The sequence below is a fragment of the Amaranthus tricolor genome, chromosome 7 (genome assembly GCF_026212465.1).
Source record: "Amaranthus tricolor cultivar Red isolate AtriRed21 chromosome 7, ASM2621246v1, whole genome shotgun sequence".
In the NCBI taxonomy this organism is placed as follows: domain Eukaryota; kingdom Viridiplantae; phylum Streptophyta; class Magnoliopsida; order Caryophyllales; family Amaranthaceae; genus Amaranthus; species Amaranthus tricolor.
In genome coordinates, this window is record NC_080053.1 from 18757618 (window position 1) to 18772617 (window position 15000).

General features: G+C 34.3%; 2 protein-coding genes across 2 annotated transcripts in view; both read left to right on the forward strand.

Moving 5' to 3' along the window:
* Positions 1–1262, forward strand: part of LOC130818588 (protein HEADING DATE 3A-like) — a 4598-nt gene extending 3336 nt beyond the window's left edge. The window contains exon 2 of the mRNA XM_057684752.1: positions 908–1262. Coding sequence (XP_057540735.1) covers positions 908–1131 — 224 coding nt within the window. The 3' untranslated portion in view covers positions 1132–1262. The remainder of the gene's footprint in view (positions 1–907) is intronic.
* A 1270-nt stretch (positions 1263–2532) lies between these two features.
* On the forward strand, positions 2533–4105 carry LOC130818589 (uncharacterized). Its single transcript, XM_057684753.1, has 3 exons — positions 2533–3133; positions 3283–3522; positions 3621–4105. The coding sequence occupies exons 1-3, from the start codon at positions 2533–2535 to the stop codon at positions 4103–4105; spliced, it is 1326 nt and encodes a 441-aa protein (XP_057540736.1).
* The last annotated feature ends 10895 nt before the right edge of the window (positions 4106–15000 follow it).

Below are 15000 nucleotides of genomic sequence, written 5' to 3' on the forward strand. Positions count from 1 at the left end.
AGTAAAATATAAGGGAGTAAAATGTAGTTAATAAAAGCCAACATTAGTTATAGTTAAATAGAATTAGTAATTAATAATTAATAATCAATAATTAATATTCAATCATAATTAAGTATAATTATTAATTCAGAAAAATAATTAGAAATAAAATTATACTATAAAGTTTTTGTTTAATAGTTACTAATTAAAACTTATTAATAAAGGAATAATTAGTATAATTACTTTATTTAATTTATCATCTAAAGCGGGGGACGGATGAAACTGTTACTTTATATTTCTTATGTTCCCATAGATTGCCACTAATTTTATAAAAATATTTTTTATTAGTTGTGGTTTTTATATTTCTTTTCACAAACTTTTTTTTTTTATATTTTTTTAATGTTTATGGTGTTCAATTTTTCTCCATCAAAATTATTATTCAATAAAATAAAATGTGCTATCTAAAAATTCTATTTTTCTTAATTCCTTGTAAACATTTCTGAACTACATTAAGAAACGGAGGGAGTATAAAATTGTATTTGAGAATAAATATTTCATTTAAATTGTAGATTATAATTATGAAATAGTTAATGAAAATTGAGAATGATAAGGTTTGAAAAATCATTTTTAAATCCTTAATTTTAACAACTTTTAAAACAATATTAAAACCGCCTCAAATCCAAATTAAAAATTTTTTTATTTGGCAAATACTCCAATAAATTTGAGTCAATTATATATTTTCAATTAAAATCATCATTTCCAAACATACATAAGATAAAAAATCTCAAATATTAATTTACATTACTTTTGCTGAACTTTAAGTACTTAGCTTTAGGTCTCAAAATGGGGAATAATAGAAAATAAACGGGCATAAAAACGAATTGTATATTTTTATTGCGCCTCTAAAATAATTAAGTTATTTGCTTAGGCCAAGAGGTGGTTTGCTATGAGAGTCCTCGACCATCCGTGGGGATTCACCGATTCGTATTCGTGTTGTTCCGTCAACTTGGAAGGCAAACTGTGTATGCTCCTGGGTGGCGTCAAAACTTCAACACCAGGGATTTTGCTGAACTTTACAATCTTGGCTTGCCTGTTGCTGCTGTCTTTTTCAATGGCCAGAGGGAAGGAGGCTCTGGTGGAAGAAGGTCATGATTTCTCTACAATTCACCCTTCACATTATTATATTGAGGGGTCTTTAACATATATTATACATGAAATATCATCATATAAAAAATTAATAATGAAAATTGCTTTATGATAACCTTTAAATAGAACACTTGGAAAACAACTACATTTGTATTTTTTTTTTTGCAAAGCTAAAAAAAAAAAAAAAAAAAAAAAAAAACTCTTATTTTGTTTTTGTGAGTTTGCCCTTTATTCTCATTTTTATGTGAAAGTCGCTTATATTAAGAGAGCAAAGTGATTGTGATGAATACTTTGTTATTTGAGTAAATACTAATCATTATATAATATATATCATAACCCTCTATTAATCCATATTTGATTTTAAAATTGATGAAAATAGTAATTTTCATTATTTTGCTTTCAACAGATTAAATATTGATTGAGAGGGTAATTTTCATTAATTTTCTACATAATTAACGCTGTTACTTTAATAATAAGTTTTGCCTTTTAAAAACATACTTATTCACATTTTAAGAAATGTTTTCCAAAATTAAATAAAAGTGTAAATGTTCTTGTTGCAAGAAAGTGATTTTTATTTGAGATTTCATAACGGATTTCCCTAATATTACTAGATAATATCAATTAATATATTACGAAGGCAATATCTACTTTTCATGTTCTGCCTGTTTAACAACCCTAATGGCATGTTCTTTAGTATTTGTCTTTTTCTAAGGTAAATATAAGGAATATGTATAGTACAATTTGAGGTACATCTTGAATAAAGTAATGCTTCTCTAGTTTTTATATGAATTTATGCTTGCTTTCATGTTAAGGATTGTGCACTTAAATATATTCTTTTCCTTTTTATATAAAAAAAAACTTTTATCCTAGGCATCTGGTTATATGTGCTTTTATACAAGAATCTTATTTAAAAGATTCATGTGTCATAAGTCATACTTCCTCTGTTCAGTATTACATGCTACATTAGCATGGACACAAATATTAAGGATTCTGATCACCTACAATGTAGGTTACTGTTCACTTTATAGGATATAATATTTTATTGTTGTTAATTTTAAAAGAAAAAGGAAAAATAGTTTAGATTATAAACATATTTTCAGATTAAGTTAGATTTCAGTTTCATTTCACCCAAAAAAAGATTTTCCCACCCAAATATTAGAATTCCCTCCAATATTACAAATTTTCAGCAAAAGTAAAAATTTTTACACAAAAGTCAACATTAATTTTTCAACACATTTGATCTGTCTATAAATAGATCAAACTGTGTATGAAACCAGATCAACACTTATTCATTTCAATTTCTTCATTTGCTGTCCTCCCCTTTTAAATTGTTCATAAGAATTTGGATCCGATCCTATTTCTTTCATCAATTCTACAAAACCAACAACAAGCAATCAAAAATAGCAAATGGCTGAGGTTCAATTTCAAGAAGAGGAATTCATTAATCCTGATATTGAGGTATTTATTTCTTATTTTGAAAACCTTAATATAGATCCTGAATATGACATTTATGATGAGTACACAAGTGAGAATTATGGAAACATAGATGTCAGTTTGAGTTTAGAGGAACCCATAAGCCATATTCAATCATTAACACAGGAGGAAAGAGAAACTGAATCGAACCAACAGCAAACATTAAGACAACAACCAGTAGGTAGTAAGAGGGAACTACCAGTTCAGACCAGAAAGTTAATTGTACAACAATTAACTAGTTTGTCTAAAGAACCAGATAGACGTTTGCCATGGGGTACAATTAAAACAATTGCATTGCAACATAACACATCTAAGTGGACAATAGCAAGGCTGTGGGAATCAGCCAAAACATCAATGCAAAATGGCATTGTAATTGATGTTAATAGTAGGAAAAGGGGAAGAGTTGGTAGGAAACCAAGAGTCTTTGACATGAATTTGCTTAATGCTGTACCAATTGAAAAGAGGACCATAATTAGAGCAATGGCCACTGCATTAGGCATTGGTCATTCACAAGTTTATAGAATGATGAAATCCGGTAATATTAGAGCACACACAAATTCAATTAAACCAAAACTTTCTCATGACCACAAAATGAGAAGAATCAACTTCATTTATCCCAAATAATACCACCCACTATAGATAATATACCAAAATTCGGACTTATGTATAATGTCGTGCACATAGATGAAAAATGGTTGTACATGAGTAGGGCAACACAGAGGTATTATTTATTCCCTTCGGAAGAGGAGGAGCCATATAGATGTGTGCAAAATAAAAATTTCATAGGCAAAGTGATGTTTATAGCAGCTGTTGCAAGACCTCACATTAATTCAGCTGGTGAAGTGTTGTGGGATGGGAAAATAGGAATTTTTCCGTTTACAGAGACTCATTATGCAATGAGGAGGTCAGAAAAGAGACCAGCGGGTACATCACAATTACGAGCAATAACAAGAGTTACACGCGACATTCTACAAGACAAACTAATCACTGAAGTCTACCAGCAATAAGATCAAAATGGCCAGCAAATGGGGTGAAAGATATTTGGATTCAACAAGATAACGCCAAGCCGCATATTTTAATAAATGATCATGCATTCAATGAAGAAGCCAAGAAAGACGGATTTAACATTAGACTAGTTTGTCAACCGGCCTCTAGTCCAGATATGAACATCTTGGACTTGGGATTGTTTAGTGCTCTACAATCAATTCAATTCAAGTCATTTTCCAAAGACCTCAATGATCTGATAAAGGCGGTTAATGATGCGTACGACACTTTTGAACCAAAGCTTTTAAACTACACTTGGATACAATATCAACTATGCATGATAGAGGTACTAAAAGCTAAAGGCGGTAATAATTATAAGAATCCACACATTGGAAAAAAAAGACTGGACAGGCTGGGTATGTTGCCCAGGCAATTAGAAATCCCGCAAGAACTAATAGATGCAGCACGCCAATTTTTATCTCATGATATAATTAATCTCAATGATCTTTCGCAAGATGATTGAAATTAATTATCAATATGTAGACATTTTGTAAAGGAAACAATATTTATGACAACATTTTGTAACTATACAATTATGCACACCTCTCCATTTAGTCATTGAGGTAGTTATGTCACACAAAAAAACTAAGCAAGTTAAACATCATTCATCATTCCAATTTTCACTTGTGTACGTTTATTTAACTCTCAGATTTAACGATTAACATCATTTGAAATTGTGCAAATGTAGGTATTTCAGCCTCATCTTAGTGCTTGAAACGGCAATGAGACAAAACACATTAACCATGTGTTAATATCTCCTGCTCATGTCCAATAATCTAAGGTGGCAATGAAACACACTACTATGTACTTATTTCATCAAGCAAATAACAATCATCATTGAGATATTAACAAAAAAAACATTTTCAATAAATATAAACATCATCAATAATAATTAAATAAGTTAGAATGCTCATGAGTTAAGACCACGGATTGTCGTCTTGCGTGGCCGCTTTGGCTTATGGTCCACCTTATCAATTAATGCATAATCCTCCTCATCTGGTAAACCGTAGTACCAAGGTGGGTGTTCTTGATCAGGATCATCAGTACAATTTAATTCCCAACATTTCAAATAATAATGATCATAGTACGAACCAAATGTATTATCATATTTCATACATTCTCTTTGGGATTCAGTTAATGAGTCGCACGATTTTTCCTTTGTGTCCATCTCCTTAATAATCTTATGTAGCAACAAAAACATAACAGATGAAGTACACATAATAAAAATCTTATCATTAGTAATAGACATTAAAAAAATAGAGCAGATCAAAGTTTAAAAAAATCAGAATAAGAACATGGATGAGAATCATTAATCAAAACAGATCTCATCAACTACTAGAACCAGATCATCCTTTTCGCAATTTAAAACAAACCAAAAAAAAATCAAAAAAATAACATAATCAAAATCATAATCAAATTAAAATAAACATGAGAAAAAAAAAGAGATCAGATCTAACATATCCAACAATAAATAAATCGAAATAAGAACAACATGCAACAATATCATAAATCAAACCAGATCTGGTGAAGGACTAAAACCAGATCATAATTTTGGGATTAAAAACAGCTTAAAAACATAATCAAAAAAATAACAAAATCAAAATCATAAACGTATTAAAATAAACATTAAATAAAAAAAACAGAGCAGATCAAAGTTTAAAAATATCAAAATAAGAACATGCAAGAGAATCATTAATCAAAACAGATCTCATCATCTACTAGAACCAGATCTTCCTTTCCGGAATTTAAAACAAACCAAAAACAAAATCAAAAAAATAACATAATCAAAATCATAATCAAATTAAAATAAACATGAGAAAAAAAAAGAGATCAGATACAACATGCAACAATATCATAAATCAAACCAGATCTGGTGAAGGACTAACATAATCAAAAAAAAAAAACATAATCAAAATCATAATCATATTAAAATAAACATGAAAAAAAAACAGAGCGGATTGAAGTAAAAAAATATCAACATAAAAACAACATGCAAGAATATCATTAATGAAAACAGATCTGATAAAGTACTAAAACTAGATCATGATTTTCGGATCAAAGCATACTAGATGAAAGCAAAGAGTATAAAGAATATACCAGAAGAACTAGAGAAATTTCGAAAAACCCAAATGTAAAGCTTTAACCAAATACAAAACCAAAGATCAAAAACAAAACCAGATCTAATCCCTCTTTTCGTCAAATATAGTGAAAGAAAACCAAAGAAATGAAATCAGATTCAAAGCCAAAAAATTGAAATCACAAACAAAGCCAAAGACTTTGAGTTTTCTGAGATTTGTTAGAGAAAGAGAGAATGAGAGAGAGAGAGAGAGGGAAACGGCAATGGACGGGTAATGAGATTAGTGTTAGGAGTGGGTAGGGGTTAGTTTATATAGGAAATTAATCAACGGTTAGATCAAGGCCAAACAAAATCCAACGGCTAATATCAATCCTACCATTAATATTAAGAAGTTGGGAAGGTTGGTTTAAATGGGAGAATTAATTAATTAAGATAGTGTATTTAAATGGAGGAAATAATTAATTGGGATGGTGAGTTATGGGAGATTAGGTGATTTTTTAATGAGAATAATAAATATGGAGGGAATATTAATTTTAATTGGGAATAGATAAAGATTAAATAATGGTAGGTAAAAAAGTTAGAGAGGTATAGAGTAGGAGAAAAATAGGGGTAGGTAGAATTTTAAATGATTGTTTTATTACTAAAAATGGAAATGTAGCAAGTAACATGAAATTGCCAAAAATAGAATATGTAGCAAGTATTATGGAACAGAGGAAGTAACTCATAATTTAGATGCGTAATGGAAATTCTACTAAGGCTTTTTATAAGGATTTATCAATGGATTATTCTCAAGTCGAAGACTCTTTAGTTGCACTCTCTTTTACAGGTATGAGTTGCCGCCTTCCTTTCTTCTTTAGACCATGATCATAGTTCCCATAAGTAAGATACACTGGGTAAAATAATAATGATGATAGGTCATGGACTCATGGTCAACATTGGACCAAATAGTTTACCAATGACTGGTTTTTTAGGGGGATTTTTTAGCACTATATTATTATCTTTAGCAAACAAAGAGCAATATATGCACTTTGGTGTAACTTAGTCTTCCAAATGATTGCAACCCAGTTATACAAAAGCATAAGCATCGACCTCCTCAGCATTTTCATATTACAAAGCCAGATTCAGAGAGTTTTTTAGGTGCATTTTCATAGTCATCTAAGAAATATGATTGAGTAAACAAGATATATTATTTTAACCACGATCTTAAATTTTAGATTGAATTGGTTATTCGATATGGTAATAGAAGTTCTGTAATACAAGTTTCATCCTTCCTTGATCCTAATAATAGGACTGCTAGAATAAGAATATGTTGTATAATTTGTAAATCACCAAAATAATTAATCAAGTTTAATGGTTAGGTGTTTTTGATAAAATGCTTTATCTTACTATTCGAAATACTCTCTTTATTCTTTTGAATTTCCTAAATTTATTATTCTCATATTTCCTAATAGGTTTGCTAGAAATCTTTTTTAGGACAAATAACCACATTATTAGAATATTGAAATATCTTAGAATAATATCTCTTTGATTTCTTGCATATTTTTGTATAATCTTTGTGATTATGTAGTAGAATATTAGGAAATATTTAGTTTCCTAAAGTATAGTGACAATCTTTGTATATATTGACATTAACATTAATGAGAAAGGCAACCGAGTCATTCTTACATGGTATCAGAAGCTTCGTTTTTTTGATCCCGACTCCTTTTTCCTTCTCCTTACTGCCGGCCAGCCTTGCTCCACCAGCTGCTGCCATTTTTTTGTATTTCTTTTCTTCCTCCTTTTCTTTAATCTTACTTCTCCATGGCCTCTCCCACCAAAATTCATCCCGCTACTTTGATTACTAACATTAAAACAAGTATTCCCATTCAACTTAATGAAGATGGTTCCAATTTTCATACTTGGGTCACTTTATTCAAACTTCATTGTCGTGCTCACCTTGTGGATTCTCATATTCTTCCCGATGACTCCTCTAAAGTTTTAGTTCATAAAGATTCCGATTGGCAACGTCTTGATGACATTGTTCGAACATGGATTTATGGCTCTATTAATCCCTCTCTTCTTCAAACTATAGTTCGTCTCGATGATTGTGCTTTTGATGCTTGGACTCGTCTTGAGAACAATTTCCAAAATAATAAGACATCCCGAATCCTTCATCTTGAATCTCAATTTAATGACATTTCTTTATCCACTTTTTCCTATGTAAAGTCTTATTGCAATGAAATTGAAAGTATTGCTACTTTTCTTAATAATCTTGGCACTTCCATCACTGACAATCGATTGGCTCTTCAAGTTCTTTATGGGTTAACTTCGGAGTACAAAACTTTTCGGTCTTTGGTTCAACATATGAATCCTATTCCCTCCTTTGATACTCTTCGTTCTATGTTGGAATTGGAAGAACGCTCTAATCATAAGCATACTTCTCCCGCTCAAGATTCGGCTCTTCTTGCTTCAAATAAAGGTACTTTTTCTGAAAATTCCGCTCCATTTAACAACCGCAGCCCTTCCCACCACCGTGGTGGTGGCCACCGCTACTCTCGTCGTGGTGGCCGAACGCACCGTGGCAGCCACCATGGCTCCACCAGTGGGTATGGACGCTGGCAGCAGCCTCATCTCAGGCCTACTGTGTTTCATTCATCTCGGCCCAACAGCAATCATTCTGGCCCAAGTCCTTCTCCTTCTTCTTCTTATTATGGGAGGCCTTCTTGGGCCGGACATACTTAGGCCCAGCCTGCTGCCCCCTTTCCTACTACATCTTGGGCTCCTCATTTTTCAAACAATGGATATTCTAATGGTGTACTTGGTCCACGACCGGCACAAAGCTATCACACCGGGACTAATACTTCTTCAAATTATATTCCTACGGACATCGATCATGCCATGAACACTCTCTCTTTATCTACTCCGGATGAGCAATTTTATATGGATACCGGTGCCACATCCCACATGACTCGTTCTCAAGGTACTCTTCTTCCTTATTTTCCTTTAAAGCATCAATTCAATGATGCTATTGTTGTCGGTAATGGTAATTTAATTCCTGTTCTTGGTCACGGGCATATTTCTTTTCCTTCTTCCCAAAAATCCCTTTCCCTCAAAAATGTCTTACATGCACCTAAACTTATTAAAAATCTCATTTCCGTTCGAAAATTCACTCATGATAATATGGTTTCCATTGAATTTGATCCTTTTAAACATGGCCACTTATCTCCTCAATATTCTTCCTTCTAAACTTCTTGGTAACCTCACTCTCACTCATATTCTATATCGCAAATCTCTTACATATACTCATTTACGGGTTTTTGGGTGTTTATGTTTTCCTCTTTTTCCCTCTACTACTATCCACAAGCTTCAACCACGCTCCGCTCCATGTGTATTTCTAGGATATCCTTCTTCTCATAGAGGTTACAAGTACTATGATCTCTCATCCCGTAAAATCACTATATCTCGGCATGTTCTTTTCGATGAGGCCACTTTTCCTTTTTCTCAATCACCTTCCTCATCTTCCCCAAACTATCAATTTTTAGATGATAATATTCCCCTTAATTTGCTCAAAACAGCCCATACACCATCTTCTGGACCTACTCCATATCTGAGCCCAATACCTCATTCCCCTTACCTCTGCCAACCTTCTTCAACTGGGCCTATCCTCCTGTCCGGCCCACATAACCTCCCTCACTCTCCACCTCCCCCCTCCCCTACTAGGCTTGCCTCACGCAGCCTAGTAACACTCCAATCCCATCTTCTCTCTTCCTCCCCCACTGGGTCTACTCTACTCAGCCCAACTCCACCCCGTCCAGCTTCCCCAACCAGCCCAGCCCCTGTCCTGTCTTCTCCTTCAACTGGGCCTGCCTCACGCAGCCCAGTCCACATACCTCCTCTTTTCTCTCCCTCTCCTACTGGGCCAGCCTCAATCCAGTACCCCTCCTCCTCCTCCCTCCCCTCAACTGGGCCTGCCTCAAGCAGCCCAGTCCAACAATCCCCTCCTTCCTCCCCCTTCTCTATTGGGCTTGCCTTACGCAGCCCAATCAACCCACCTCCTCCTTCCTCCTCCACCGGTATAACTACGCGGAGTAAACATGGTATTTTCAAACCCAATCCCAAATACTACTCTCAAGCTTTATCTGTTTCTTTTTCACCTTTACCTACATCTCCTCTTCATGCCCTACGTGACCCAAACTGGAAGTTAGCCATGAAAGAAGAATTTGATGCCTTAATTGAAAATCATACTTGGGATTTGGTGCCGCGTCCTCCTCATGCTAATATCATTCGGTCTTTGTGGGTATTTCATGTCAAGACCAAGTCTGATGGTTCTTTTGAGCGCTATAAAGCGCGTCTTGTTGGTGATGGTAAATCTCAAATGGAAGGCATCGATTGTGATGAAACTTTTAGTCCGGTTGTGAAACCTGCTTCTATTCGCATTGTTTTAAGTATTGCTCTTTCCCGGTCTTGGTCTATTCATCAACTTGATGTTAAGAATGCTTTTTTACATGGTCACTTGACTGAAACTGTTTACATGCATCAGCCTCTGGGTTTTCGTGATCTTACTCATCCTGATCATGTTTGTCTTCTTCGTAAGTCTCTTTATGGTCTCAAACAGGCTCCTCGTGCTTGGTATCAACGGTTTGCTACTTTTGCAACTACTATTGGCTTTTCTAACAGCATTTCTGATAATTTCTTGTTTGTTTATTGTCATGGCTCTGATATTGCTTATCTGCTATTATATGTGGACGATATTATTCTCACAGCTTCCTCAGATTCACTTCGTGAGTCCATTATGTCCAAACTTAGCTCTGAATTTGCCATGAAGGATTTGGGTCCTCTTAATTATTTCTTGAGTATTGCTGTTACTCGTACTTCTACGGGCCTCTTTCTCTCTCAACAAAGGTATGCCTCTGAAATTCTTGAAAAGGCTGGCATGTCCCAATGTAATCCTGTTGCTAATCCTGTTGCTACCTCCGACAAACTTTGTGCTAATGCTGGCTCTCCTTGTGAAGATCCTACTTTGTATCGTAGCCTAGCTGGTGCTTTACAGTATCTTACTTTCACTCGCCCAGATATTTCATATGCTGTTCAGCAAGTTTGCCTCTATATGCATGATCCTCGCATTGAACATATGGCTGCTATTCATCGCATTCTTCGCTATGTCAAGGGTACTCTTCCCTATGGTCTGCAGTTACATCGTTCTAATATTTCAACTCTTTTGTCCTATACCGATGCTGATTGGGGTGGCTGTCCTGACACTCGCCGCTCAACTTCTGGTTACTGTGTTTTTCTAGGTGATAACTTAATTTCTTGGCCAGCTAAACGACAATCTACTGTTTCCAAATCCATGCTGAAGCTGAATATCGTGGTGTTGCTAATGTTGTTTCTGAAACGTGTTGGATTCGCAATTTACTTCTTGAGCTGCACTGTCCTATTACCACAGCTACCCTTGTCTATTGCGACAATATTAGTGCCGTTTATTTAGCTGGTAATCCGGTCCATCATCAGCGCACTAAGCATATTGAGATAGATATTCATTTTGTTCGAGAAAAAGTTAAACGTGGTGATGTTCGGGTGCTTCATGTTCCATCTCGTTATCAGATTGCTGACATTTTCACCAAAGGCCTTCCTCAATTATTATTTGATGATTTTTGTTCCAGTCTCAACGTCTCAAAACCGCCCGATTCGACTGCGGGGGTGTATTAGAATATTGAAATATCTTAGAATATCTTAGAATAATATCTCTTTGATTTCTTGCATATTTTTGTATAATCTTTGTGATTATGTAGAATATTAGGAAATATTTAGTTTCCTAAAGTATAGTGACAATCTTTGTATATATTGACATTAACATTAATGAGAAAGGCAACTGAGTCATTCTTACACACATTGCCTCTCCGAGTCTCATTCTCCAATTAATCATTCTCAGATTTATAATATCCACAAATTATTTGTATTCTAATCATGTTGTATCTTAATTTTTATTAGTAGCCCAATTTATCAACTTAAACTAAATCTAATTTATTATAGTTGTACAACATCATGCTATAGTAATTAAAGAACTAAATAGGGAAAGGCAAGATGTAAACTTTTTTACAACCTAGAATTACGAACTTATTAACATATAGTAGTTAGCTGAACAGAGTTTGGTCTAAACCGTAAATCAAACCGTAATTTGAATATTTGGTCTGGTCTACGGTCTAAATGGTCTGGTCCGGTTTTTTTTAATTAAAAAAAAGGTTTCCGGTCCGGTCCCGGTTTTAAAATTTTCAGACCAGACCGAAATGGAAAACTGTAATAAATTTCAGTCTGGTGAAAACCGTAAACCGTAGACCGGAACATGTAATTTCCATTTTATTTAAAATTTTAAATGTGACTATTATAACATTATGATTGGGTTTTTTTAATCTCTGATTCTGAAGCTCTCCCTCGATCCCTTCTCCTTCTCCCTCGTTCCTTCTCGTTCTCCCACGATTCCTTCCTTCTCCTTCTCCCTCGATTCCTTCCTACACCCACAAGTACTATGGATTGCACAGCAGAGCATTTCTCAGAAATGATGGCAAGCAATTTTGAATCAGCTTACCATCTGTCGCAACTTGCACATCCAGCAACACAACACGTTATCCTTGCCCGGGGGTGATCTCCCGGAAAACCCCTCCGACACTCAAGTCAGATCAGAGATGAGAGATCAATGAATAAATGATAATAAATTGAATACAGGAATGTAGATATCAAGATATTGATTGTTTATATTTTGATGTATTGATGAAGAAGATGATGAGTAGAGATTTTAGCAGAGTTTCGGTATAGTATTTTTTCTTAGGGGGTAAATGATGCTGGCTTTCCCTATTTATAGTGGTAGAGAAGAAGTTATTTCTGGGAAAAAGTAGGTCATCATGGGTGCGATGGAAAGTAGTGGGTAGTTATATATATATAGATGGATAGATAGATATATATATATATATATATATATAGATGGATAGATGGATAGATAGATAAGGGTGATGAACAGGTTGCCCTGTTTGGTTAGTATAGCTGCCGACATGTATTATTATTTCTGATACTTGATATGATGTTTGGTCTTCCTTCTATTTGTTGTGATCCAAGTAGAAGGGGTGTGCACACTAGGGTTCCCTGAGACTACTCTGCTGGCCTTGAATTATTTGGGGTGACGACCTCTTGATGAAGTAGGTATATGGGTAAAGCCTCGGCCTACTGGCGTTCTCGTTCCCTCAAATTAAAAAAAAATTTGATTATGTGTTTGTCATTATTAAATATCAAATTAATAAATTGGTTTATGTGATATTATATATATTGTTTTCTCAAATTGTTTTTCTTTTAAACTCGGCTATTAATTATTTTCTAAAATTGTTTTCAATTTGATTATATTTTATTTTCTTAAATCATTTTCAAACTTAATCGTTTTACGGGATGGAGTTGGAATTACTCAATTTCCTGATTTTGGGAGTTTTTCCCTTGTTTTTCTTGCATTCTTATGTTGCAGGTTATTGATTGCGTGGGAATCGTGGAGTGAGGATCACCTAGAAACATAGCTTTTGTTAGAGTCGTATTTCAGTTTAAATTTTACCTTAAGTTGTTTAAATTTTATATGGACATAGATTGCGTTTCAGTGTTCTCTTATGTTGTAAACCCTCTTTTGGATTTAAAGTTATTAAGTTATTTCTTAGTCGTTAAGCCTTACATCTATTTTATTAGAAATAGATGTGGCGGTAACACTCCCATGAGTAGGTTTTGGTTCATGTTTTCATTAAAGGTGTTTTCAAAAGTTCGACCTATTCTGAGGGTGTTACAAAGTGGTATCAGTAGCTTAGGTTTGTTTTGGTCAAATCTTAGGGTCGTTTAGGAGTTAAAGTTTGTAAAGGCTTAAATTAAAAATACGCTAAGTGATACAAGTAAAATTATTTTAAATAATTTAAGTAAGTTAAAAAAAATTATTTAATTAATTAAAATAAAATAAAATAAATTATGAGAGTGGGGACAAATGGGTTTATTGTTTTGAAGTACTTTTAAGTATTTAGTAGTAGTGGTTATTTCTTTTAATTATATTTTCGTTGTCTTTCGTTTTTTTTGTTGGTTGCCTCGATTTCGTTTTTGGGGATGGATTGGTTAAAGAAGTATCAGGCTAAAATCCATTGTGCTAAATAGAGAATTACCTTTAGGGGCCATAAGGGATATAAACTAACCTACCAAGAAACTACTTCTGAGCCACCAAAGACCAGGCTTATCTCCGCCTTAAATCTTCAGACCCATCTTAGGAAAGGCTACCCCGTATATTTGTGCCATGTAAAGGACACGAGCATGAAAGAGAACGAGTTAGGAGAGATACCTGTAGTTAAGGAGTTTGTTGATGTGTTCCCAGATGAGATTCCAGAGATGCCACCTGTGAGAGAGTTAGACTTCAAGATTGACTTAGTTCCGGGAACAGGACCCATTTCAAAGGCACCTTATAGAATGGCACCTGCCGAGTTGCAAGAGTTGGAGGTACAACTTGAGGACTTGTTGGATAAAGGATATATAAGACCAAGTGTATCACCTTGGGGAGCCCTAGTATTATTTGTTAGGAAGAAAGACGGAACATTGAGACTATGTATTGATTATAGAGATTTAAATAGTGTGACGGTGAAGAATAAGTATCCACTTCCTAGAATTGAGGATCTATTCAATCAACTTAGGGGTGCAGGAGTATTTTCAAAGATTGATTTGAGATCAGGTTATCATCAATTACGAATTGCAGAAGAGGATATAGCCAAAACAGCTTTTCGAACGAGGTATGGCCATTATGAGTTCACAGTCATGCCCTTTGGACTCACTAATGCGCCTGCTGTCTTTATGGACCTTATGAATAGGACTTTTCAGCCTTATTTGGATAAGTTTGTGGTTGTTTTTATTGATGATATTTCAGTATACTCTATGAATCGAGAAGAGCATGAGGCTCATTTGAGGAAAGTTTTAGAGATTTTAAGAGAGAATAAGTTGTATGTCAAGTTTTCGAAATGTGAATTTTGGTTGGAAGAGGTAGCATTTTTGGGGCATGTAATTACAAAGGATGGAGTAATGGTAGATCCCTCGAAGGTTCAAGTAGTAATGAAATGGCCTAAACCCACTAATGTGACAGAAGTGAGAATTTTCTTAGGTCTAGCCGGATACTATAGGAGATTTGTGAAAAATTTCTCGAGAATCGCTCAGCCTATCACTAATTTGATGAAAAAGACCACTAAGTTTCAATAGGATGAGAAGTGTGAAGCGGCATTCCAGGAGTTGAAATCAAGGCTTACTTCTGC

Bases quoted from the DNA above. Each gene is read 5' to 3' on its own strand.
- LOC130818589 (XM_057684753.1), top strand. From the start codon at position 2,533: ATGGCTGAGGTTCAATTTCAAGAAGAGGAATTCATTAATCCTGATATT. The intron at 3,134-3,282 runs GTAATATTAGAG...TCGTGCACATAG, and splicing joins TTATAGAATGATGAAATCCG to ATGAAAAATGGTTGTACATG. The intron at 3,523-3,620 runs GTACATCACAAT...CAAAATGGCCAG, and splicing joins GTCAGAAAAGAGACCAGCGG to CAAATGGGGTGAAAGATATT.